Raw genomic sequence first — 20,713 nt, 5'->3', positions numbered from 1 at the left:
ACACTGAATAACAATAAGTAAATAATCAGCTTAAGTATATGAGCTGTGGATGGGCATAATTTCTGTGTTATCTAATTGTGTTTGTAGTTTGATTTATAAAATCTTTCTAATCTGTTCATTGTTAATGCTAGAGTGTGTGTATTTTTGCATATTTTTTAAAGAACTTTACATTTTTAAAAAGTCTTGCAAAAAGAGTTGATCTATGTAAAAAAGTATTTAATATAAAGAATAGCAAAGCACCTTTTTGTTAGGAAGAAATCCCTATGACATATCTCAGATTATACTAGTCAAATTTCCCTTTACCTGAATTTCTGTTTGGATACAAAATAATAAACTCAGTATCCTCATCTGTTTCAGACAAATCTTCAGCATTACCCAATATGGGGATCATAATGAATTCAGAAGAAAACATTATTGCATTAAAAAAATAGCCAATTCAAAGTTTTTTTACTTTAAAAATAGCACCACTTGAGGAAGGGTATATATTTAAGTTGAAAGTCCCTAAGCAGTTGGTTTACTAAAGTTCAAGCAAACTAAAGGCTGATGGTTTGATTTTTATAACTTTCCTGTGATCTGGGATAGAAAATAAAAAGAAAGTAAAAAAGGAAAAAAACAAAACAAAGCAAATAATTGAAAGACAACAACACACACACACACACACACACACACACACACACACACACACACACCCCGCCAAAGCGTATCCTTGTTTTCTGCCAGTTGTGTCACCAGTCAGCAACCTCAACCACAAAAGGCGTTTTCACATCTATCTTGCCACTGTTGACGATTGAGCAGTTGGTGAGCGGACGGTCGTGCCCATCAGTTGCTTGGAGCTCTATGGAGTGCACCACTGTCTGGTGAGGGAAAAGTAGACACGTGGTTTAATTCTGACCAGCAGCTGTAGCAATCCAAAGGTTAAACCAAAGCCAACTCCAAAAGCCCAAGTAGGAAGGAAATAAGGTTTGTTTGTTTGTCTTTTATGACTACTAAGATCACGCACGCTAACTGTAGAAAAGTTAGAATATTTAGAAAATATACACATCACATAATAAAATTCACCCATGACCTTCTTACTCAGAGACCACACTGGTGTATTTCCTCACTTCTTTTTAAATGCGCATTTTATATTCTAAAAATGTAGATATTTTGTAAACACCCAGCTCTAGTAAAAGGCATTTCCATTCACCTGGTAGAAGCCAGCGTAACAGGTAACATGAAGTCTGAGTCAGTTTCAGCTCCATCCTATAACAGGTCTTCACATGTATGGGCCAGAAAGCAGATTCAGAAATGGACCTAGTTCTAGGTTTGTCCATTTAAAGGCAACCCAAGTCATTAACCTATAAGTTGAGCCCAATACTAATGTAATCAGCCCCCTACACTGCTGTGAACGCGCCTTTCTCTACCCTGGAAGGCTTCACAAGCCCAGCAGTACCGTAGTTCACACTGAAGGAAGTTAGGACTGGTCGAGGACCAAGAAAGTAGGTTTTTGGTGGGTTTCCCAAACAGCGTTGAGGCTACTAGCTCAGTTCCCAAACTTGTGTTGGATAGAATCAGAAGAGCAGGTAGTTGTGAAGGAACTGCGGCGAGCAAGGCTGGTTTTTTTACATTTGGATGAGGGAGGCAGAATAAGTCACATGGAAACAAAATAAAATGAAACTTAGAAGAGGGCAAGGGAGACAAGGATGGTCCAGGCCTGGGGTGGGCAGACTTTAAAGTAACCAGTTTAGGAGCTGAGAGAGCTACTTTAGGCATCCGTGAGGCAGAAATGTTGAGAAACAGAGGGAAGGAGGGTGTTACGAAGTGTTCCAATGGGTTGTGAATTGGACTGCTTTGACATTCTCTGAGACCCAACAGTATAGATTCAAATGCTCTTTGATAACTTTTGGTTGCTGTACCGTGTCTCTGTGAATGTGACCAGGGTGTCTGAGCTGAACCAGATGGGATTCTGGGGTTGTTTTGTTTTGCTTTGTTTTTAACTATTTTATTTTTAATTCTGGTAAGAAACACATAACATAAAATGTGCCATCTTACTCATTTGTAAGTGCACAGTGCAGTGGTGTTGAGTATATTTACACTGTTGTGCAACAAATATCCAGAATTTTTCATCTTGCAAAACTGAAAGCCTATACCTATTAAATACAACATCCCATTTATCCCTATCCCCAGCCCCTGGCAACTACCATTCTACTTTCTGTTTCTATCAATGTGACCACTTTATATATTTTATATAAATGAAATCATATATTATTTGTCCTCCTATGACTGGTTTATTTCACTTAGCATAATGTCCTCAGAATATCTTTCCTTTTGAAGACTGAATAATATCCCATTGTGTGTATATATGGGGTCCTGGTATATATTGGTTCCATTAAAAAGGGCTTTACATTTATATCGAGTAGTAAAATAAATCAACTTAAGTCCTTAATTTCTCCTTGTCAAGTCCCTAGCTGCTGCACCAATGACCCTAATAATTAAAATGCCATACCATATATAATTTATTCACCTTTGAAGAGGCCAGTCAGCTATATAATGGATCTCTAACAAGCATATTTTAAGATTAAAATAAATCATTGAAAGTACTCTCAATAAAAATATGAAGCTTTGAAAGGAAAAAAATGTATCAATTTACCATCCCATCGATGACTTTTCCAAATACCACATGTTTGCCGTCCAACCAGGTGGGCTTGGTCAAGGTGATAAAGAACTGAGAGCCATTGGTGTCAGGCCCAGCGTTGGCCATACTGACCCAGCCAATGCCATAGTGCTTCAGCTTGAAGTTCTCATCTGGAAATGTCTCACCATAGATGCTCACACCTGAGACAAAACAAGGAAGAGAGTCAACAGATGTCTTCCAAAAGTCAACTCTTCAAAGGGAAACATAAGGCCTTAGAGGAATCAGTTATTAGAACCCTATAGGAGGTAGGGATGGGGAATACATGTTCAAACATAAGGAGAAGTGAAGGAGGGAATAAAATTAACTCCTTAAGGAAGCAGGGCACTAGGGCCTAAAATGAACAAAGAAAGCCTTAAATATGGCACAGGATGGCAGGATGCTCTCTGGCCTCAAACCAAGGGCCAAACCTTGATCAAGCAGGACCATGATTTTGCTCTGAAGTGAGAAGGAACTGAAGGTCAGGAAAACATCCTAAAGCCAGATGACAAGGTGTGTGAGCCATCCTAGCGGCTGTGTACCTGTTTCCTGAGGCTGAAAGCTCAGGACAGTCCTGTGACTTATCCAGGATTGGGTATTACTCAGCACCCAACCAGGATGCACCAAGCATTCAATATACACCCACAGTGAATTCTCATAACAGCCCTGAAGAGTAGGTATTCTCTGCCCTATTTTACAATGGGAAACAGGTTACAAAACTTGAAAATAGCAGAGCAGAATGTGAACATCTGACTTTCTGACTCTAAAGGTGGTGTTTTTTCTTGTCTCAGCACCAAGAACAATAGCAGCTGATCTGGAAGTTGTTGGTCACAGCAACTTCAGGACCCATCAGGACCCAGAGGATGATGGCAATTGGGAGCACCCAGTGGTCACCCTTGAACAGGAGAACCAAAGCAAGGCAGGAGGTCTGGAGTTCTAGCAAAGCAGCAGGCAGAGTGGAAGACCTTTATCCACAAACCATGAGAAGGATCTGACCATCCTCCAACACCTCAAGGGTCTGCCAGGCCCATCTCCCCTTCTGTAGGGCCCCTTATGTGTCAGTTACCAACTTCAAAATTCTGATTCAGTTAGAAAACCCAGAAGTAGGCTGGGAGCAGTGGCTCATGACTATAATCCCAGCACTTTGGGAGGCCGAGGCGGGCGGATTACAACATCAGGAGACCGAGACCATCCTGGCTAACATGGTGAAACCCCGTCTCTACTAAAAATACAAAAAAAATCAGCCAGGCTTGGTGGTGGGTGCCTGCAATCCCAGCTACTTGGGAGGCTGAGGCAGGAGAATCGCTTGAACCTGGGAGGCAGAGGTTGTCATGAGCCAAGATCATGCCATTGCACTTCAGCCTGGGTGACAGAGTGAGACTATGTCTCAAAAGAAGAAGAAGAAGAAAAAAAAAAAAAAGCCCAGAAGTGGATATAAGCCAAGCAATTTATAACTGGTTGGTCAGTGACACTTGAAGTGGCCTTGTAGGAGAGTGCTCCTACAGAGGGATCTAGGCTATATTTAAATTGCCCAAAACATCGTCTCCAAAATTCAGAGAATTTTAACGCAAGACGCACACTGGGCAGGGAAAGTAGTGAGAAAAAAAAAGGTAGCAGAGAAGAGGGCAGAGTGAAGCTCAGTCACCATTCCCGGCGGCACCATTCCTATGGCAGGAAGGTGGGATGCCAGCACCGAGAGCACGGGCACCAGCGCTGCAGGATTTTCCAGTGAGATCCACAAGCATCCTCAGAAAATCCCATTGCCTAGGGTAACCTAAATGCCTTCCTCCACTCCAGTCTACATTCCCATACCTCTCAGCATTTTTGCAAGAACTAAAAGTAATCCTCACAAAGTGCCTGGCAAATCAAAGCACCTAATAGCAGTCATTTTTTGTTATAAATGAACCATTGCAATAAACATAAAATTAGAAATAGTGCTTGAAAATGGCCTGTTGCTTTAAAAATAGACAACAAATATCCACCCAAACCAGTATTTGTTGAATTAAAAATCTTAAATCTAAAGTAAATTTAAACTCTTTGGAGTTACACATATAGTGTATGTTCAAGAAAAGAACTCACTATACTTTTAAGAGAAAACAGTGTATGGAGCTGGATAGCTATAACCCTCAATGAGAAACAATAAGCTGAAGGAGATTTGAAACTCTCTAAATGTAACTATTTCTACTTTATTGAACTCCAACTTTGTTTATAAGAGTCAGTTTGCATTACAATTCTGACAACGCAGCTATTGCTTTAACTTTAAAAAATTATTGGTTCCCAGCTTTGTCCAAAGGACAGCAAATAGTAAGCTTGGGTCCTGACAAAGCCACCACCCTGTAAACTCAGACACTGGATTCAGTCCTCCTGTTCCCAAATTACCTAAGTAGAATTTGCTTTCTCTAACCCATCATTTTAGAACAGAAAAAAGAAAACACATAGCCAGGAGTGTGAGTCACTTTTTTGCAGGTTAAACCTTAAAAGTTCTCTTGGACTTGGTTTGTTTTGTTTTGTTTTGTTTTGTTTTTGTCAATATGATGAAAGATTTTGAAAGAAGGAAGAAAGTGCACTGTGACCCTGCTGCTAACTCTAGTCTCACCCTCCTGGTGGGAGGCCCGTCTTCCACCTGCAACGCCCACCTCTGTAGCGCGCTGCCATCCCAGGGAAATACAGCTTCACGTTCCACACCTTTTCCTTCCTACAGAGGATATTTTTCTGTATGGCTACTGACTCGTAGTCTGGTATTTTAACAACTGCAAAATGAATACGTCTCGATTATGGAAAGACTATAAACACCAAAACAATCCTGCTTAAAATGAGGACACCTCCCTCACACCTGTCGAGATGCTGCTAGATGAGTCCCCCAAACTCCATCCTTCTTAAAGAGGTAGAGTCGTCTTTACAGCTGTGTTCCTTAGCTCTGGATTTCAACAGACTGGGTTCATATACTGGCTTCATCTTAGGTTTCGGTTTGGTAAATGGGCAAGGAAAAAATGCAAAGACATTACCCCCAGTGCCATCTCCAGCGGTGATGTCACCTCCTTGAATCATGAAATCCTTGATGACACGATGAAACTTGCTTCCTTTATATCCATATCCTTTCTAAAGAGATTATTTCAGTTGAATAACAAGTAACAGAGGCCATACTGAGAGATAAACTCAGTGTTGGTCTAGAAAGGACAAACTGAGAAAATTAAATAAAATGCCTACAGAAATTGATTATATCCCAGCTATGGTTTACTGAGAGAAATTTAGCATTAGCTGACTAAAAAATAAATATGTAAGTAAAGTATTAATGTAAATAAGTTAAAAGAGAGCAAACCATATTTTCTTTTCTTTTCTTTTTTTTTCTTTTTTTTGAGAAGGAGTCTCTCTGTTTCGCCCAGGCTGGAGTGCAGTGGCTCAATCTCAGCTCACTGCAAGCTCTGCCTCTAGGGTTCAAGCCATTCTCCTGCCTCAGCCTCCCGAGTTGCTGGGACTACAGGCACCTGCCACCACGGCCGGCTGATTTTTTGTTATTTTTTATTTTTAGTGGAGACGAGGTTTCACCGTGTTAGCCAGGATGGTCTCAATCTCCTGACCTCGTGATCCGCCCGCCTCGGCCTCCCAAAGCGCTGGGATTACAGGCTTGAGCCACCGCGCCCGGCCCCATATTTTCACTTGATGATTATTTTCTCCCAATTTCCAGAAGCCTAAGGGCACTGAGTGCCCAAATAATACATATTTTATTGGAAAATAAAGTCAAATGTGGTGAGGTTCATCTGACATACTAATTTAATACTTATTTTCTCAGAAGACCTCTTTATATTTGGCTTAAAAGAAAGAAGATCCAGTTGAAAGGAAATAAAACTGAGACATACCTCTCCTGTTGCTAGAGCAACAAAATTTTCTACTGTCTTGGGCACAACTTTTCCAAAGAGGCCAATCACAATTCTGCCAACATCTTTGTCTCCAATCCTCACATCAAAGAAAACCTGTGTGCAGTGGAAAGGCAAAGTGTAAGGTTATAAGGTGGAAAAGCACAAATATAAGGTAAGCCAAAATTAAAATCTGAGAATTGATCCACATACAAAAGCCCTGCCCATCAGTATTTTATAAAGGAGCATGACATCAATTAAAGGTACTTTAAAACTATTGCATGGGTGCATCTCACTCACAAATATTCATTCAACAAACATTTATTAAACACCACCCATGGGCCTGGCACTGTACCAGGCATTGAGTTTAAAGGCTGACTCAATTCTGTTAGGGTTGGCCAAAGAAGTCTTCAGTAATTCTTCTCTTCCCAGACCCCAGAGAACACTGCTGCTACTTCCCATTTCCTGGCTTTATGGATGAAGATTAGAATAGAAAATGTTGCTGTCTTAGAAAGTAATGCTCTCTAATCTTGGCAGGACCAAAAAAAAAAAAAAGATTGTGAGGAAACAGGCTAACCATCCAAATTTATTTTTTTGTAATTTCAAACAGTCCTAAATTTGCAGTGAATTCTCAACAGATGTCTGCCATGCAGGAGATGATGAAAATGATGAAACACAGCAGTCCTTCAAAAGGCCTGCCACTCGTGTCCAAGCACAGCAAAGCACCAGGCCCCAGCTTTCCAAAGGACAGCAGACGTTAAGCTTGGGTCCTGACAAAGCCATCACCCTGTAAACTCAGACACTGAATTCAGTCCTCTTGTTCCCACGTTACCCAAGTAGAATTTGCTTTCCCTAACCCAACATTTCAGAACAGAAAAAAGAAAACACATAGCCAGAAGTGAATGTGGGTCCTCTTTTTGCAGGTAAAACCATACAGGTGCTCTTGGACTTGTTTTTAACTGTCTCAACTGAAACAACATTATACGCATTTTGCTTCACAAACCACTGTGCTAAGATGATTCTGACATAGAACGCTTGAAAAGGCCACAGAGTCGAAGGGCATTCTATTAGCGCGTTTAGATTATATGAACCAATTTACTGTTTGAATGGATAAAAAAAGACATTCAAGAGATGGCTTTAAAAAATATAAGAAGGGTTGTCAAGGAAAAAAGATGTCTTACAGTTTAGAAAAATCACTAAGTAAAGACTGTCAAGCTTCTGCTCAAGACAAAAGCTTCTGCCAATACATCAGTACGTCTGTCACAGGGTGATGTGATATTTAGTGTTCCATGTGGCATTTTACAATTTTTACATGGCCAAAGCAGCTAAACTTTTATTATTACCTATATAGAAGAGCTTTAGAGAATGCATGAAGGGCCCTGCCCTTGAGATGGGGCAGTGTATTAAAGGAGTGCAGTTCAGCATGGCTTGGGAGAGGAGGCAGCTTCAACATACCCACGAGCCTGGTCAGTGCAGAGCTGACTTCTGACAGAAGCAGTTTCTCCAAAGCGATTTGCAAGCCAAGGTATAAATTCAATACCCAGCAACAACAAAGCAACACCAGGAAGCCAGAGATGAAACCTTAAAGAAACATTGTACCACACACTAGGAGAGCCTTCTAGACTTTTTTAATTTTTTTAACTATAAGTTCTAGGGTACATGTGCACAACGTGCAGGTTTGTTACATAGGTATACATGTGCCATGTTGGTGTGCTGCACCCATTAACTCATCATTTACATTAGGTATATCTCCTAATGCTGTCCCTCCCCCCTCCCCCCACCGCACAATGGGCCCTGGTGTGTGATGTTCCCCATCCTGTGTCCAAGTGATCTCATTGTCAATTCCCACCTATGAGTGAGAACATGCGGTGTTTGGTTTTCTGTTCTTGCGATAGTTTGCTGAGAATGATGGTTTCCAGCTGCATCCATGTCCCTGCAAAGGACATGAACTCATCCTTTTTTATGGCTGCATAGTATTCCATGGTGGATATGTGCCACATTTTCTTCATCCAGTCTATCATTGATGGACATTTGGGTTGGTTCCAAGTCTTTCCTAATATGAATAATGCTGCAATAAACATACGTGTGCATGTGTCTTTATAGTAGCATGATTTATAATTGGGTATATACCCAGTAATGGGATCACTGGGTCAAACAGTATTTCTAGTTCTAGACCCTTGAGGAATTGCCACACTGTCTTCCACAATGGTTAACCTAATTTACACTCCCACCAACAGTGTAAAAGCGTTCCTATTTCTCCACATCCTCTCCAGCATCTGTTGTTTCCTAACTTTTTAATGATCAGTATTCTAACTGGTGTGGAGATGGTATCTCATTGTGGTTTTGATTTGCATTTCTCTGATGACCAGTGATGATTAACATTTTTTTCATGTGTCTGTTGGCTGCATAAATGTCTTATTATGAGAAGTGTCTGTTCATATCCTTTGCCCACTCTTTGATGGGATTGTTTTTTTCTTGTAAATTTGTTTAAGTTTTTTGTAGATTCTGGGTATTAGCCCTTTGTCAGATGGGTAGATTGCAAATATTTTCTCCCATTCTGCAGGTTGCCTGTTCACTCTGATGGTAGTTTCTTTTGCTGTGCAGAAGCTCTTTAGTTTAATTAGATCCCATTTGTCAATTTTGGCTTTTGTTGCCATTGCTTTTGGTGTTTTAGTCATGAAGTCCTTGCCCATGCCTATGTCCTGAATGGTATTGCCTAGGTTTTCTTCTAGGGTTTTTGTGGTTTTAGGTCTAACATTTAAGTCTTTAATCCATCTTGAATTAATTTTTTACAAGGTGTAAGGAAGGGATCCAGTTTCAGCTTTCTACATACGGCTAGCCAGTTTTTCCAGCACCCATTTATTAAATAGGAAATCTTTTCCCCATTTCTTGTTTTTGTCTGGTTTGTCAAAGATCAGATGGTTGTAGATGTGTGGTATTATTTCTCAGGGCTCTGTTCTGTTCCATTGGTCTATATCTCTGTTTTGGTACCAGTATTATGCTGTTTTGGTTATTGTAGCCTTGTAGTATAATTTGAAGTCAGGTAGCGTGATGCCTCCAGCTTTGTTCTTTTGGCTTAGGATTGTCTTGGCAATGCGGGCTCTTTTTTGGTTCCATATGAACTTTAGTTTTTTATAATTCTGTGAAGAAAATCATTGGTAGCTTAATGGGGATGGCATTGAATCTGTAAGTTACCTTGGGCCAGTATGGCCATTTCCACGATATTGATTCTTCCTATCCATGAGCATGGAATGTTCTTCCATTTGTTTGTGTCCTCTTTTATTTTGTTGAGCAGTGGTTTGTAGTTCTCCTTGAAGAGGTCTTTCACATCCCTTATAAGTTGGATTCCTAGGTATATTATTCTCTTTGAAGCAACTGTGAATGGGAGTTCACTCATGATTTGTCTCTCTGTTTGTCTGTTATTGGTGTATAGGAATGCTTGTGATTTTTGCACATTGATTTTGTATCCTGAGACTTTGCTGAAGTTGTTTATCAGCTTAAGGAGATTTTGGGCTGAGACGCTGGAGTTTTCTAAATATACAATCATGTCATCTGCAAAAAGGGACAATTTGACTTGATCTTTTCCTAATCAAATATCCTTTATTTCTTTCTCCTGCCTGATTGCCCTGGCTAGAACTTCCAACACTCTGTTGAATAGGACTTTTAAAATAAAGAAGAGAAAACAAAACCTGTGAATATTTAGGAAGGAAGGGAGTAAGATCTGGGAGAGCAGCATGAGCAGATGAAGAAAAAGTACCTGTCACCCAACATAACTCTTCAGCAAAAATCACATTTTTTTACACATAGCCTAGCACACGTATTATTATAATTTTTTCCCCAAATCGAAATATCCTTCAGCTTCATCAGTGAGCATGAGAACACAGAGCAGGTTTTCCCAACTCTAATGGAAAGGATAAAATCAGATCTTATTTTGTCAACAAGTATTTATGCAAGGTTACGTAAAAGGCAATGTGAAGGCACAAACTGTGTAAGAGAGTCCCTGTTCTAAGGCAGTTTAAAATAAAGAGATAGGATAGGCAAACCCATAACCACAGTACAGGGCAGTGTGTGACAAATGCCCCCCGCACACTCTACGCCCAGGCCTGCAGCAACAGTGAGGCTAAGGAGGAAGGCTTGAAGGGAGGCAGGCCTGGGAGGAGGGGAGCCATCTCCCCAAACAAGGATGGGGGTGAGCCCTGTCTGGCAGACTTCTTTCTGGAACCAATGCATCTAGGCAGGAAATGGAGCCTGTGTGCAGACAAGCAAAGCTGCCCTTCTGACCACAACTAGGGGTTAGAGTGGGTGGGGGGCCAGGAAAGAAGCTGCCCACCAGTTCCAGAAGGCAGAGGAGATGCCGGCCTAAGTGTGAGTTTTGTTAGGCAACAGAGAGAAGAGAAAGAATAGGGTCAAGCGAGGCTCTGTGAATGTTACTCAAATGCGGAGAGAAAGAGAATCTGCAGCCTCTTACACCAGGTCAAGAATAAGGTCATAGTGGTCTGCACTGGGGTGGTGAAGGAAGGAATGTACGAGGGAGACGGAAAAGGCATTTATTTATTTACTTATTTACTCAGACCGAATCTCATTCTGCCACCCAGGCTGGAGTGCAGTGGCACAATCTTGGCTCACTGCAACCCCTGCCTCCCAGGTTTAAGTGACTCTTGTGCCTCAGCCTCCTGAGTAGCTGGGATTACAGGTGTGCGCCACCACACCCGGCTACTTTTTGTATTTTTAGTAGAGACGGGGTTTCACCATATTGGCCAGGCTGGTCTTGAACTCCTGACGTTAAGTGATCTGCCCACCTTGACCTCCCAAATTGCTGGGGTTACAGGCATGAGCCACAGCGCCCAGCCAGGAGAGGCGTTTAAACAAAGGGGCAGAAACTGGAGGAGGGACAGGAAGGAAGAGGGAAGGAAACAAACATGACTTGGTGTTGGTCTCAGTGTGGGTAACCCACGTCATCTTACATAATTCATCCTCACTACACCCGGGAAAGGTGGGACCGGAACTATTATCACTAATTTACAAATGAGAAAAGTGGCCATGAGGGAGGTTACGTGATTTACCAAGGTTTCCCGACTATGAGTGTGAGAGCCCGAGTTTCAAGGCTGCCTCTCGCTAAACTGCTTTTTGTTAATAGCGCTCTCCCGGTCTAGCCAGGGAAACCCTAAGGAGCAGCAACAGTGTTTTTAGCTCCCCGGGGGCCAGCTAAAGGTCAGCAGAAGGAGGCAGTCAAATGTTAAATGGTTCAATGTCAAATGATACTCAAGGAGAACCTGGGCACACACATTCCTAGACAGGACGTGAGACAGCTGCCAGCAAACGCTCTCAGTCTAAAGCCTCTCACCACTGGATTCATCTCCGATGTTGCTGAGTGCCTCTGGGAACAAGGCCCAGTGCTGGGCCAGGGGTGGGCTGGGGCTGCAAAGCTCCTACCCTCAAGGAGCTTCAGTCCAACAGAAAACACATACATGAATGCTATAATATAATGAGAAGTCCGATTTTATAAGGTAAGTACAGATAAGGTACTTACATGATACGGGGTGGTGATTATCTGTGGAGATCAGCGTGGGCTTCCTGGGAAAGGTGATATTGGATTCCATGCTAGACTTTGGGGGTGGGCACCTCAGTCACTTGTTTTTTCCCTCAAGGCTGCCCCTGAAAGTCATTTGGAAATTACGCAGCATTGGAGGTGGGAGGAGGTAGAGGAAGAGGAAGGAGGCACTCACACGGCCTGACCCAAACCCCTGTGGAATTAATCCTGATTCCATTTCCAAAGTAACTAGGACACACACCCAGTACATGAGCTGTGATGTGGAAGAAACTGTTGTCAAATGCAGCTCCACTACTCAATGGCCATGGAACCTTCAGCAAATTAAACTCTGCACTTCCTTTCTTCATCTGTAAAATAAATGATTCCTTTCAGGTCTGTGTTGTCACAGTAGGATTAAGAAGATAAACACAAATAACACTAACAAGTGGCTTCTGCAATCAGGGACTATGGACTATGTGCTTTACCTGCTGCTATGGTTTAGATGTTTGGTCCCAGTGTTGGACGTGGGGCCTAATGTGAGGTGTGTGAGTCATGGGCGTAGATCCCTCATGAATGGCTTGGTGCCATCTCAGAAGTGAGCAGGTTCTCACGTTGTTAGTTCCCATGAGAACTGGTTTTAAAAGGAAGCTGACACCACCCCCTCAGCTTCCTCTCTCACCACGTGATCTGCACATGCCTGTTCCCTACCATCTTCCACCATGAGTGGAGGCAGTCTGAGGCTGTCACCAGATGCCCAATCTTGAATCTTCCAGCCAGCAGAATCGTGAGCTAAATAAACCTTTTATCTTCACAAATTGCCCAGCCTCAAGTATTCTTTTATAGGAACACAAATGGACTAAGACATCTGCTTCACCTCATCTAATGCGCAAAGCCCTCCAGGTAGGGATGCTTTTATCTCCATTTGACAGAGGAGGAAACGGAGCTGTGGACATTAGATAACCTGTCCAAGGCCATCTAGCCACAGCCTCCTGGCCACTACATGCTAATATGCTTGCAAGCTGTAATATATGTACAGCTGGAAGGATGGTGGCATTATTTCACACACTCCTGATGCCGGATCCTGCACAGATCCCATGGTATTGGTTCAAAAATATAGGTCAGCAAATGTAATTCTGTGGATTTGGAGCCCAATGAGCCAGAGGCCCCACCGGAGCCTCTATAGCTGGGGCAGGAAGCTGCCAGGCTGGCCAAGCAGCAGGATGTGTGGACGAAGTTAGTGCCACTAATGGGCCATGTGGGCAGAATAGCACCTCACACCTCTCTTATTTACAGATTCCTATTTTTAAATGAAATCAGAGGTAAACAAAAACACTGCTGGGGAAAACAATACACTGGAGCAATGGTCAATTAATGTACTTGTCTGCACTCAGAGAAATTATTTTGAACGTCATTTCCCAATAGATTCAGTTGTCTTTAGAAGTTCAGGAAAAAGTAATTTAACAGAGCAGATTTGTTTAAGACGAACTTACACAATTAGCTTTCAGAACTTAATGACAAATTTGGCAGGGGAGAAAAAAAGACATGTTAAGTAACAATTCTGAGAGTACGGTACATGCAAACTCTCCCTCAGTGACAGTGTCACAGACAAGGGTTTAGGATGCTCAAACCCTTCCCATTCTGCAGCCACCAGCTTCCTCCTCTCTTGGCTCCATCTTCCAGTGGTTCCCAGCCCACGCTGCCTGCACATCAGAATCACCAAAAGCTTCTAAAAGATAGGATACTGAGCCCCACCCATACAGATTGTGACTGACTTGCTCTGAGGTGGGTCTCTGCATCAGCAGGTTTAAAAGGTTTCCCAGGTGAAACTTGTTCCCAAATATTACAGGGGATGTACTTACACTAAAAACACTTATTCATTGTTAATCTGAAATTCACATCTAAATGGGCTTCCTGTATCTTATTTGGCAAACCTATTCCTCTATTCCCTCTCCCTCACCCCCCTTTCTAAACCATCAGCAACTCCTGTTAGTTATCCCTCCAAAATCTGTTTCAAGTCCTTCCCTTGCTCCCCATTTCAATGATTGCCACCCTAATCCAAGCCACCATCTGGACTCTGGCATGGTGCCCTGAATGACCTCCCAGTTCACTCTCCACTGAGTGACCACATAAATTTCTCAACAATATATACTGAGGTCATGCCATTCTTGAACTCCTGACATCATGATCCACCCACCTCGGCCTCCCAAAGTGCTGGGATTACAGGCGTGAGCCACCGCGCCCGGTCGAAATCATGCCATTCTTATGCTTAAAACTCTTAAGTGGCTCTGACTGCAGAATAAGACTTCAGATTTTAAGACAAATTGCCTCAATACCCGCACGCCTACCTGCAGCCTCTAAGGCCCTGTGTGATCCCCCTGCTGCTCACGCCTCCAACCTCATCTCAAGTCACCTCTCATTCTGTGCTGAAGCCACACCATCCTTTCCACATCCTCTGAATGCAGGGAGGGCTTTCCTGTTTGAGGACCTACGCACATGCAGTTCCCTTTGCCTCCTAAATCTTCCCTGCGCTGGTTTTTCTCATTTTTCAGATATTTTAAAATGCCACCCAACGTATATTGAAGTTTATTTCCTCTAACATTTCATAATTGTGCCAATTTTATGTTTATGGCTTTATCTCCAGAGACCCTATTCAGCTCTGTGGCCTTGCACAAACCATTTCCCAAAGTTAGATACGCCTATAAGATCAAGAGGCTGGGAGTATGATCAGAGCTTCTCAAAACCATCAGGCCGTTTATCAACCCCGCCCACAGCGTGGCATGGCCTTTCTGCGACATCAGATGCTGAGCTGGACCTCCTCCTCCCCACCCCAGTCTTCACCGTCCTCAGGTGGCGCCTGCTGTAGAGGATGTAAGCATTCTAGTAGCTGATTAGTATCATTTCCACTGACAAACCCCAGACTGATGAAGACCACTTTCAGCTGCAGCCCGCCCCCTCCGGCTTCAGTTTCCAAGACACTATTGCCAGTGGGTTTTCTAGAAGTGGTGATCACGGGCACCAAATTATCCCCTCCCTTTCCCTGCACTCTCCCATTATCGTCTACCCTTGGTTAAATATGCTGAAAAAAGAACTGAAGCGGAGTTAAGTACGAGGAAGCCTTAAAGACGCACTTTGTGGCAGCCCCCCGCCCCCGTCCCCCGCCGTGGAGGCTGCCCCAGGTCTACAGGTGCCGCCTTCGCCCAGCCTGGCGTAGCCCACAGCCGGGGCCGCCCGCCTGCCGAAGTTGAAGGCGCACCTCCCCTTCCCGGGAGAGGACGACGGTTCCCCAAAAGAGGCGGAGGGTAGTCTCTCATCTGAACGAGGCGCTTTAACGCCTGCCCGAAGCCACCGCGGCCACAGTGGAGACCACGCGGCGGGCGGGCGGCTGCAAGCCCTGGACTCCGAGTGCCTCTCCCGTGCGGGTCCCGTCCCCACCGCATTCCTCTCGCTCCGCTCCCGAGCCCAGGCCACGCCGAAGGAAGTACTTGGGCAGTCTCCTTCCTGGAGAACGGGCCAGCCGGTTCCGGAAGCCTCTCCTACCCACAAGCTGATCACCTCGGACCACCGACCCGGGACAAGAAGTCCAAGCAGCCTGCGGCGGGGGCAGGCTGGCCTCAGCCCAGCTCCCCCGGGGTCTCCCTGGGAGCGCCGGCCTCCCAGCACGCGAGCAGCCCCTCCCACCCAGCCGCGCGGCCGCCTCCCGCCACCCTGCGCCCGGGAGGCCTCCTCCTCGCCCGCCCTGACACCGAGGTCCCAGTATCCAAAGCGCCCCCAGGGCCCCGCCCGCAACAGGGGAAGTTGCCGCCCGCCGCTCTCGGTCACCTTGGCAGTCACAGAGGGGCCTCGCTTGCGGAAGCCCGCGGCCCCGGAAGAAGACACAAGCGCGCCGAGCCCCACGCAAAGCAAGAGAGGTAGCAGCAGCCGAGGACCCGGGCCCATGGTGAGCGGTGGCAGCGACGCTACCGGCACGGGCGCGGCCACTGGCTCCGGGACCGCTGACGGGACTCGCGGCCGGCTGCGCCTGCGCTCTCCCAGTTGCGGGGGATGGGGATCGGGCAGTCCGGGGAGGGCGGGGACCCGGGGCGCGTTCCTCCCAAGTTCAGACTCGCGACCCAAACTTGGGACTCGGAGGAGCGCGCCCAGAGGGCGCAGCCAGGGCTCGGCCGCCGCGCCTAAGGCGGGTGCAGAGGGCGCCAGGACCGGGAGGGAGCCCGGGTTGGCCGGGCGCGGAGCCGGGCGCGGCGGGCTAAGCTGGGAGCACCTCCTGGAATTTACCGCGTAGGTGCGGATTAAACCTGGACAGGAGGACCAGGACTCTCGGGCCTCCGCCCGGCAGCTAGCGCTCCGCGTGACTGGGAACTGTGCGGCCGGTCCCGGTCTGATTGCTGCCGCCCTGGGAGCAGCCTCCGCTGGGGCCGCTGAGTTCCAATAGCCCATCGGAACCTTTTGCTAGGCTTCGGACGCTTAGCAGAACTTTGACACCGCTGGACGCGTGAAGCCCTGTTGCACTCGAATAATGGCCTCTCATTGAGATGATTCACATCTGGGGAACATTGGAAATTGCTGGATTCACAGTCCAGCTTTGCCTTGGAAAAACTTTTACATTGGCTTTAAGTACTTGGAGGGTGATTCTGTGATCTCGTCTACACTGTTCACAAGGCAGCACTTACACGGGCCCAGAACCATGGTCATGTAGGATTCTTTCCTGGGGAAACAAAGTAAATAAACTGACTTTTAGGTATATCTGTAGGATGGAATTTTTACAAACTTAAGAATTATGTTTAGGAAGATTAATGACTGGGGAAATAAGTTATGATATTTTTTAGATGGAAAACTCGGTTTACAAAACCACATAGAAATTCTGATCTCAACTGTGAAAATAAATATTTCAAGGTATTTAAATGTTAAAAGAGATGTACCACAACGTTTACAGTAGCTATAGATAGAATTGATACCTATTGATAGAATTATGGAGTTTTGAGGGTTTACAAAAATTTTTTTTGGCAGTTCTCTGATTTCCCAACTGTTCTACAATAAGCATAAAAGTATTTTATAACATGGAAAGGGTTATTTTAAAACTCATTGCTTTTTGAATTAGAATTTCAAAAGAACTTTTTTATTTTAGAGTAACAGCCCTAAAATTAACTAAAAATTAGTGATATTCGCACATAGGTGCCATTTTAAGGGACTGGTGCCATTACTTTCAAGCCAAGATTTTCCTCGGATTAACAGATGGAATTTCTACGTGTCAGATGGGATTCCTAGGTATAACTAAGTGTAGATCTAAAATGACATTGGAACCATTAGAGATAAAAGGAGTAACCACTACTTTTTTGGGGTAAGGAAAAGGAGAAATGCAATTCTGAGCTATTTTTATGATTCAGTCCAGTGAAAGACCTAATGGCTTTCCTCTTCATCCCCACCCCCAATAAGGAAAGAGTCCCCCTTGTGTAGCAAGACAAGGGTATCTCTCAGAGCACTTACCCTGTGAGGTGACTGTGAGGCGATTGTGTATATTTTATCTATGTTCATTAATTGTTTTTGTCTGTCTGCTATCAGAGGTAAGCATGGCCAGAGCAGGGATCAGGCCTATATTTATTCCCCTTTGATGACCCAGATCTAGTGCAATACCTGATATATAGTGATTTCTCAATAACTATTTGTTGGATGACTGAATGTATCCAACTACTTTTTATGCTACCACCATCTCACCCTCTAGGCAAAGAAATGAAATCTTTCCTAGCTCCCTAGAAACTCGTCTTGTACCCTCTGCCAGTTACGAACACTTTTTTTTGCCCAAATATTAACTGCAATCCTGACTTTTCTTGCACTATAGTTTAATATTGTTTTAACTTTATTTAAATAGAGTATTACCGTATGTATTTCTTTTTGCTTAAATGTTTGTGAAATTCATCTATATTTTTGCATATAACTATTTTGGTGGCTAATACAAGGTAGGGAGAAAATTCATTTTTTTCGTAAGAATATTCATTTATTTCAGTACAGTTTATTGAAAAGTCTCCCCTTTAACTCACCACTCCACAGTGTTCTTCTGTCATTGAGCAAGTGCCCATGTATGCATAGGTGTGTTTGTCGGCACCCTATCTGTCCCATTGGCCTGTTTGTCTGTCTTTGTGCCAATACTACATTGTCTTCATTAAAACAGCTTTATAATAACTCTTCATATTCAGTAATACATACCCTTTTAGCTTTATTCAACAAATTCTTGACTGTTCTTGAGCTTTTCCATGTCCATATAACTTGAGAATCAGCCTGTCAGTTTCCACACACTGAGACTTTGATGGGGATTGCAATGCATCTGTAGACCATTTAAGACTTGGCAAATTTACAATATTGAGTCTTCTAATTCATGAACATAGCATATTTAAGTCTTCTTTAGTTTCTCCCAATAAGATTTTATAGCTTTCTGCCCAGAGATCTTACACGTATTTTATTAGTTTGATTTCTAAGTGTATGGTTTTTTATGCTATTGTCATGTATTGTAGTGAAATTAATTTTATGTATTAACTTTGTATATACCAACCTTTGAAAACATATTCTAATAATTTATCTGTGAATTGTTTAGGATTTTCTCCATAGACAATTATGTCATCCATGAATAATGACAGTTTTATTTCTTCTTTTCTAATCTTTACATTTTGTATTTCTTATTTTGGCCTTTTTACACTGGCTGGGACCTGCAGTACAAAAGGAAGTGGCAACAGTGGGAGTCCTTGTATTGTAGGCTGAATTATCCTCCAAAAAGATATATTGAAGTCCTAAACCCCGGTATCTGTGAATGTGACTTTATTTGGACTGCCTTGGCAGGCGTAATCAAGTTAAGATGAGATCATACTGGAGTAGGGTTTGCCCTACTCTAATATGCCTTGTCCCCTCATAAAAAGAGAACAGATACAGACACATGCACAGAGAAGAACACCATATGAGGATGGAGGCAGAGATTGGAGTGCTGTATCTACAAGACAAGGGATGCCAAAGATTGCTGGCAACCCCCAGAAACTAAGAAGAGGCAAGGAAGGATTCGCCCCTAGAGCCTTCAAAGAGAGCATGGCCTTGCCAACACCTTGATCTCAGCTGGTAGCTTCCAGAACTGTGAGACAATGCATTTCTCTTGTTTGAAGTAACCCAGTTTGTGGTACTTTGTTACAGCAGCCCTAGGAGGCTCATACACCTTGTCTTGGTCCCAGTGTCAGGGGGAAAGCTTTCAATGTTTCACCATTAAGTATGATATTTGCTGAAGGTCCTTTTGGGGGATATCTTTTTTCAGATTCAGAAAATTCCTTTCTAGTCCTAGTTTGCCGAGAGTTTTTAGCATATATTTGATTAAAATTTTATTAACATCATCTACTGAAATCAACTGAAATAATTATGTGATTCTCTTACTCTATTAATGTGATGAATTGCATTGATTTTCAAATCGTAACCCAGGCTTACATTCTGGAATGTGTCCAACATGGATTATCCTTTTTATATATTACTAGATGTGGTTTGGTAATATCGGTTTATTAACAAAGTTACCAAAAACTAAATATAGACTCTCTTCTGAAGTTCAGGAAAAAAAGAGTAGGTAAAATGTGGCTCTGGCTGTCCAGTTGAGACTGAGTTGGTCACCCACATGTCATTTCAGTGTTAGTGGGTAAATCTGCTAATCTTATTTTCAGGATATTTGCATCTAAATTCTTGAATGAGACTAGCCTGAAATTTTCCTTTATTGGAATTTCATCTCAGTTTTTATATTAGAGTTATTCTGGCCTCTTAATATGAGTTGGCAAATGTGTAGCTGTTTTTCCCCTACTCTTAAAGGGTTTGTGTAAGATTACCATGTCTTCCTTGAATGTTTGTTAGAAACCATCTGGGCCTGGAATTTTCTTTATTGTGACATTCTAAATTATATATTTAATTTTTTAAATAGTTGAAGGATTATTCAAATTCTCTATTCTGTCCAACCTTGAAGTATTTTTCAAGGAATATATTCATTTTATTTATATTTTAAAATATAGTTTTATCAAGTTGTTTAAAACATTTTTGATGACTTTGTAGGTCTGCAGGACCTGTAGTAATGTCTTCTTTTTCATTCCTGACATTGGTTGTTTCTTTTCTTGTTTTCCTTGAACAGTTTCACCAAGGAAACGGATGAATCCAATATATTTTATCTTATTAATTTATGTTCTAATTGTATTATTTCCTTCCTTCTGCTTTCTTTGAGTTTAATTTACTGTTGTTTTTCTATTTTCTTGGATAGACTCTTAACTCATCCATTTTTAAAGCCCTTCTTTTTTTGTATAGTACTCTATATATACAGTTAAAATGATAAAGTTCCCCTTGCACTTCTTGAAAGGTTTGATATGTCATATTTTCATTATTCTTTGAAAGTATTTTCTAACTTACATTTTTATTTCTTTTTTGACCCATGTGTTATATAAAGGTATAGTACTTTATTGCCAAACATGATTTTTTTAAAATCCTTTTGTCAATGATTTCTAACTTAGTTGTATTGTGGTCAGAGAACATATTCTGTGTTATTTCATTCTTTTAAAATATGTAGAGACTTGCATTATCACATAGGATCTGAACAATTTATTTGATTCTGCCCTCGTTATAGTATTCTACATATGTGTTCATTAGACCAATTCATATCTCTCTCCTTACTTTTATCTGCTT

General features: G+C 42.8%; 1 protein-coding gene across 1 annotated transcript; it reads right to left on the bottom strand.

Moving 5' to 3' along the window:
• Window positions 1-208: 208 nt before the first annotated feature.
• On the bottom strand, window positions 209-16,297 carry PPIC (peptidylprolyl isomerase C). The gene is made up of 5 exons (XM_023197160.2): window positions 15,854-16,297; window positions 6,508-6,621; window positions 5,656-5,749; window positions 2,630-2,814; window positions 209-854 (listed from the first exon to the last, which is right to left on the bottom strand). Exons 1-5 carry the CDS (start codon window positions 15,968-15,970, stop codon window positions 726-728), a joined length of 639 nt encoding a protein of 212 aa, XP_023052928.2. The 5' UTR covers window positions 15,971-16,297; the 3' UTR covers window positions 209-725.
• Window positions 16,298-20,713: the final 4,416 nt, after the last annotated feature.

This window comes from Piliocolobus tephrosceles, chromosome 4, assembly GCF_002776525.5.
Source record: "Piliocolobus tephrosceles isolate RC106 chromosome 4, ASM277652v3, whole genome shotgun sequence".
In the NCBI taxonomy this organism is placed as follows: Eukaryota; Metazoa; Chordata; class Mammalia; order Primates; family Cercopithecidae; genus Piliocolobus; species Piliocolobus tephrosceles.
Note: the sequence above shows the minus strand (reverse complement) of the source record. Positions and strands in the feature narration are given on the sequence as shown.

Coding starts and splice junctions, on each gene's coding strand:
- PPIC (XM_023197160.2), bottom strand. CDS start 15,970: ATGGGCCCGGGTCCTCGGCTGCTGCTACCTCTCTTGCTTTGCGTGGGG. Junction 5,750..6,507: donor TTGCTCTAGCAACAGGAGAG/GTATGTCTCAGT, acceptor TAATCTCTTTAG/AAAGGATATGGATATAAAGG. Junction 2,815..5,655: donor CGCTGGAGATGGCACTGGGG/GTAATGTCTTTG, acceptor GTTTTGTCTCAG/GTGTGAGCATCTATGGTGAG.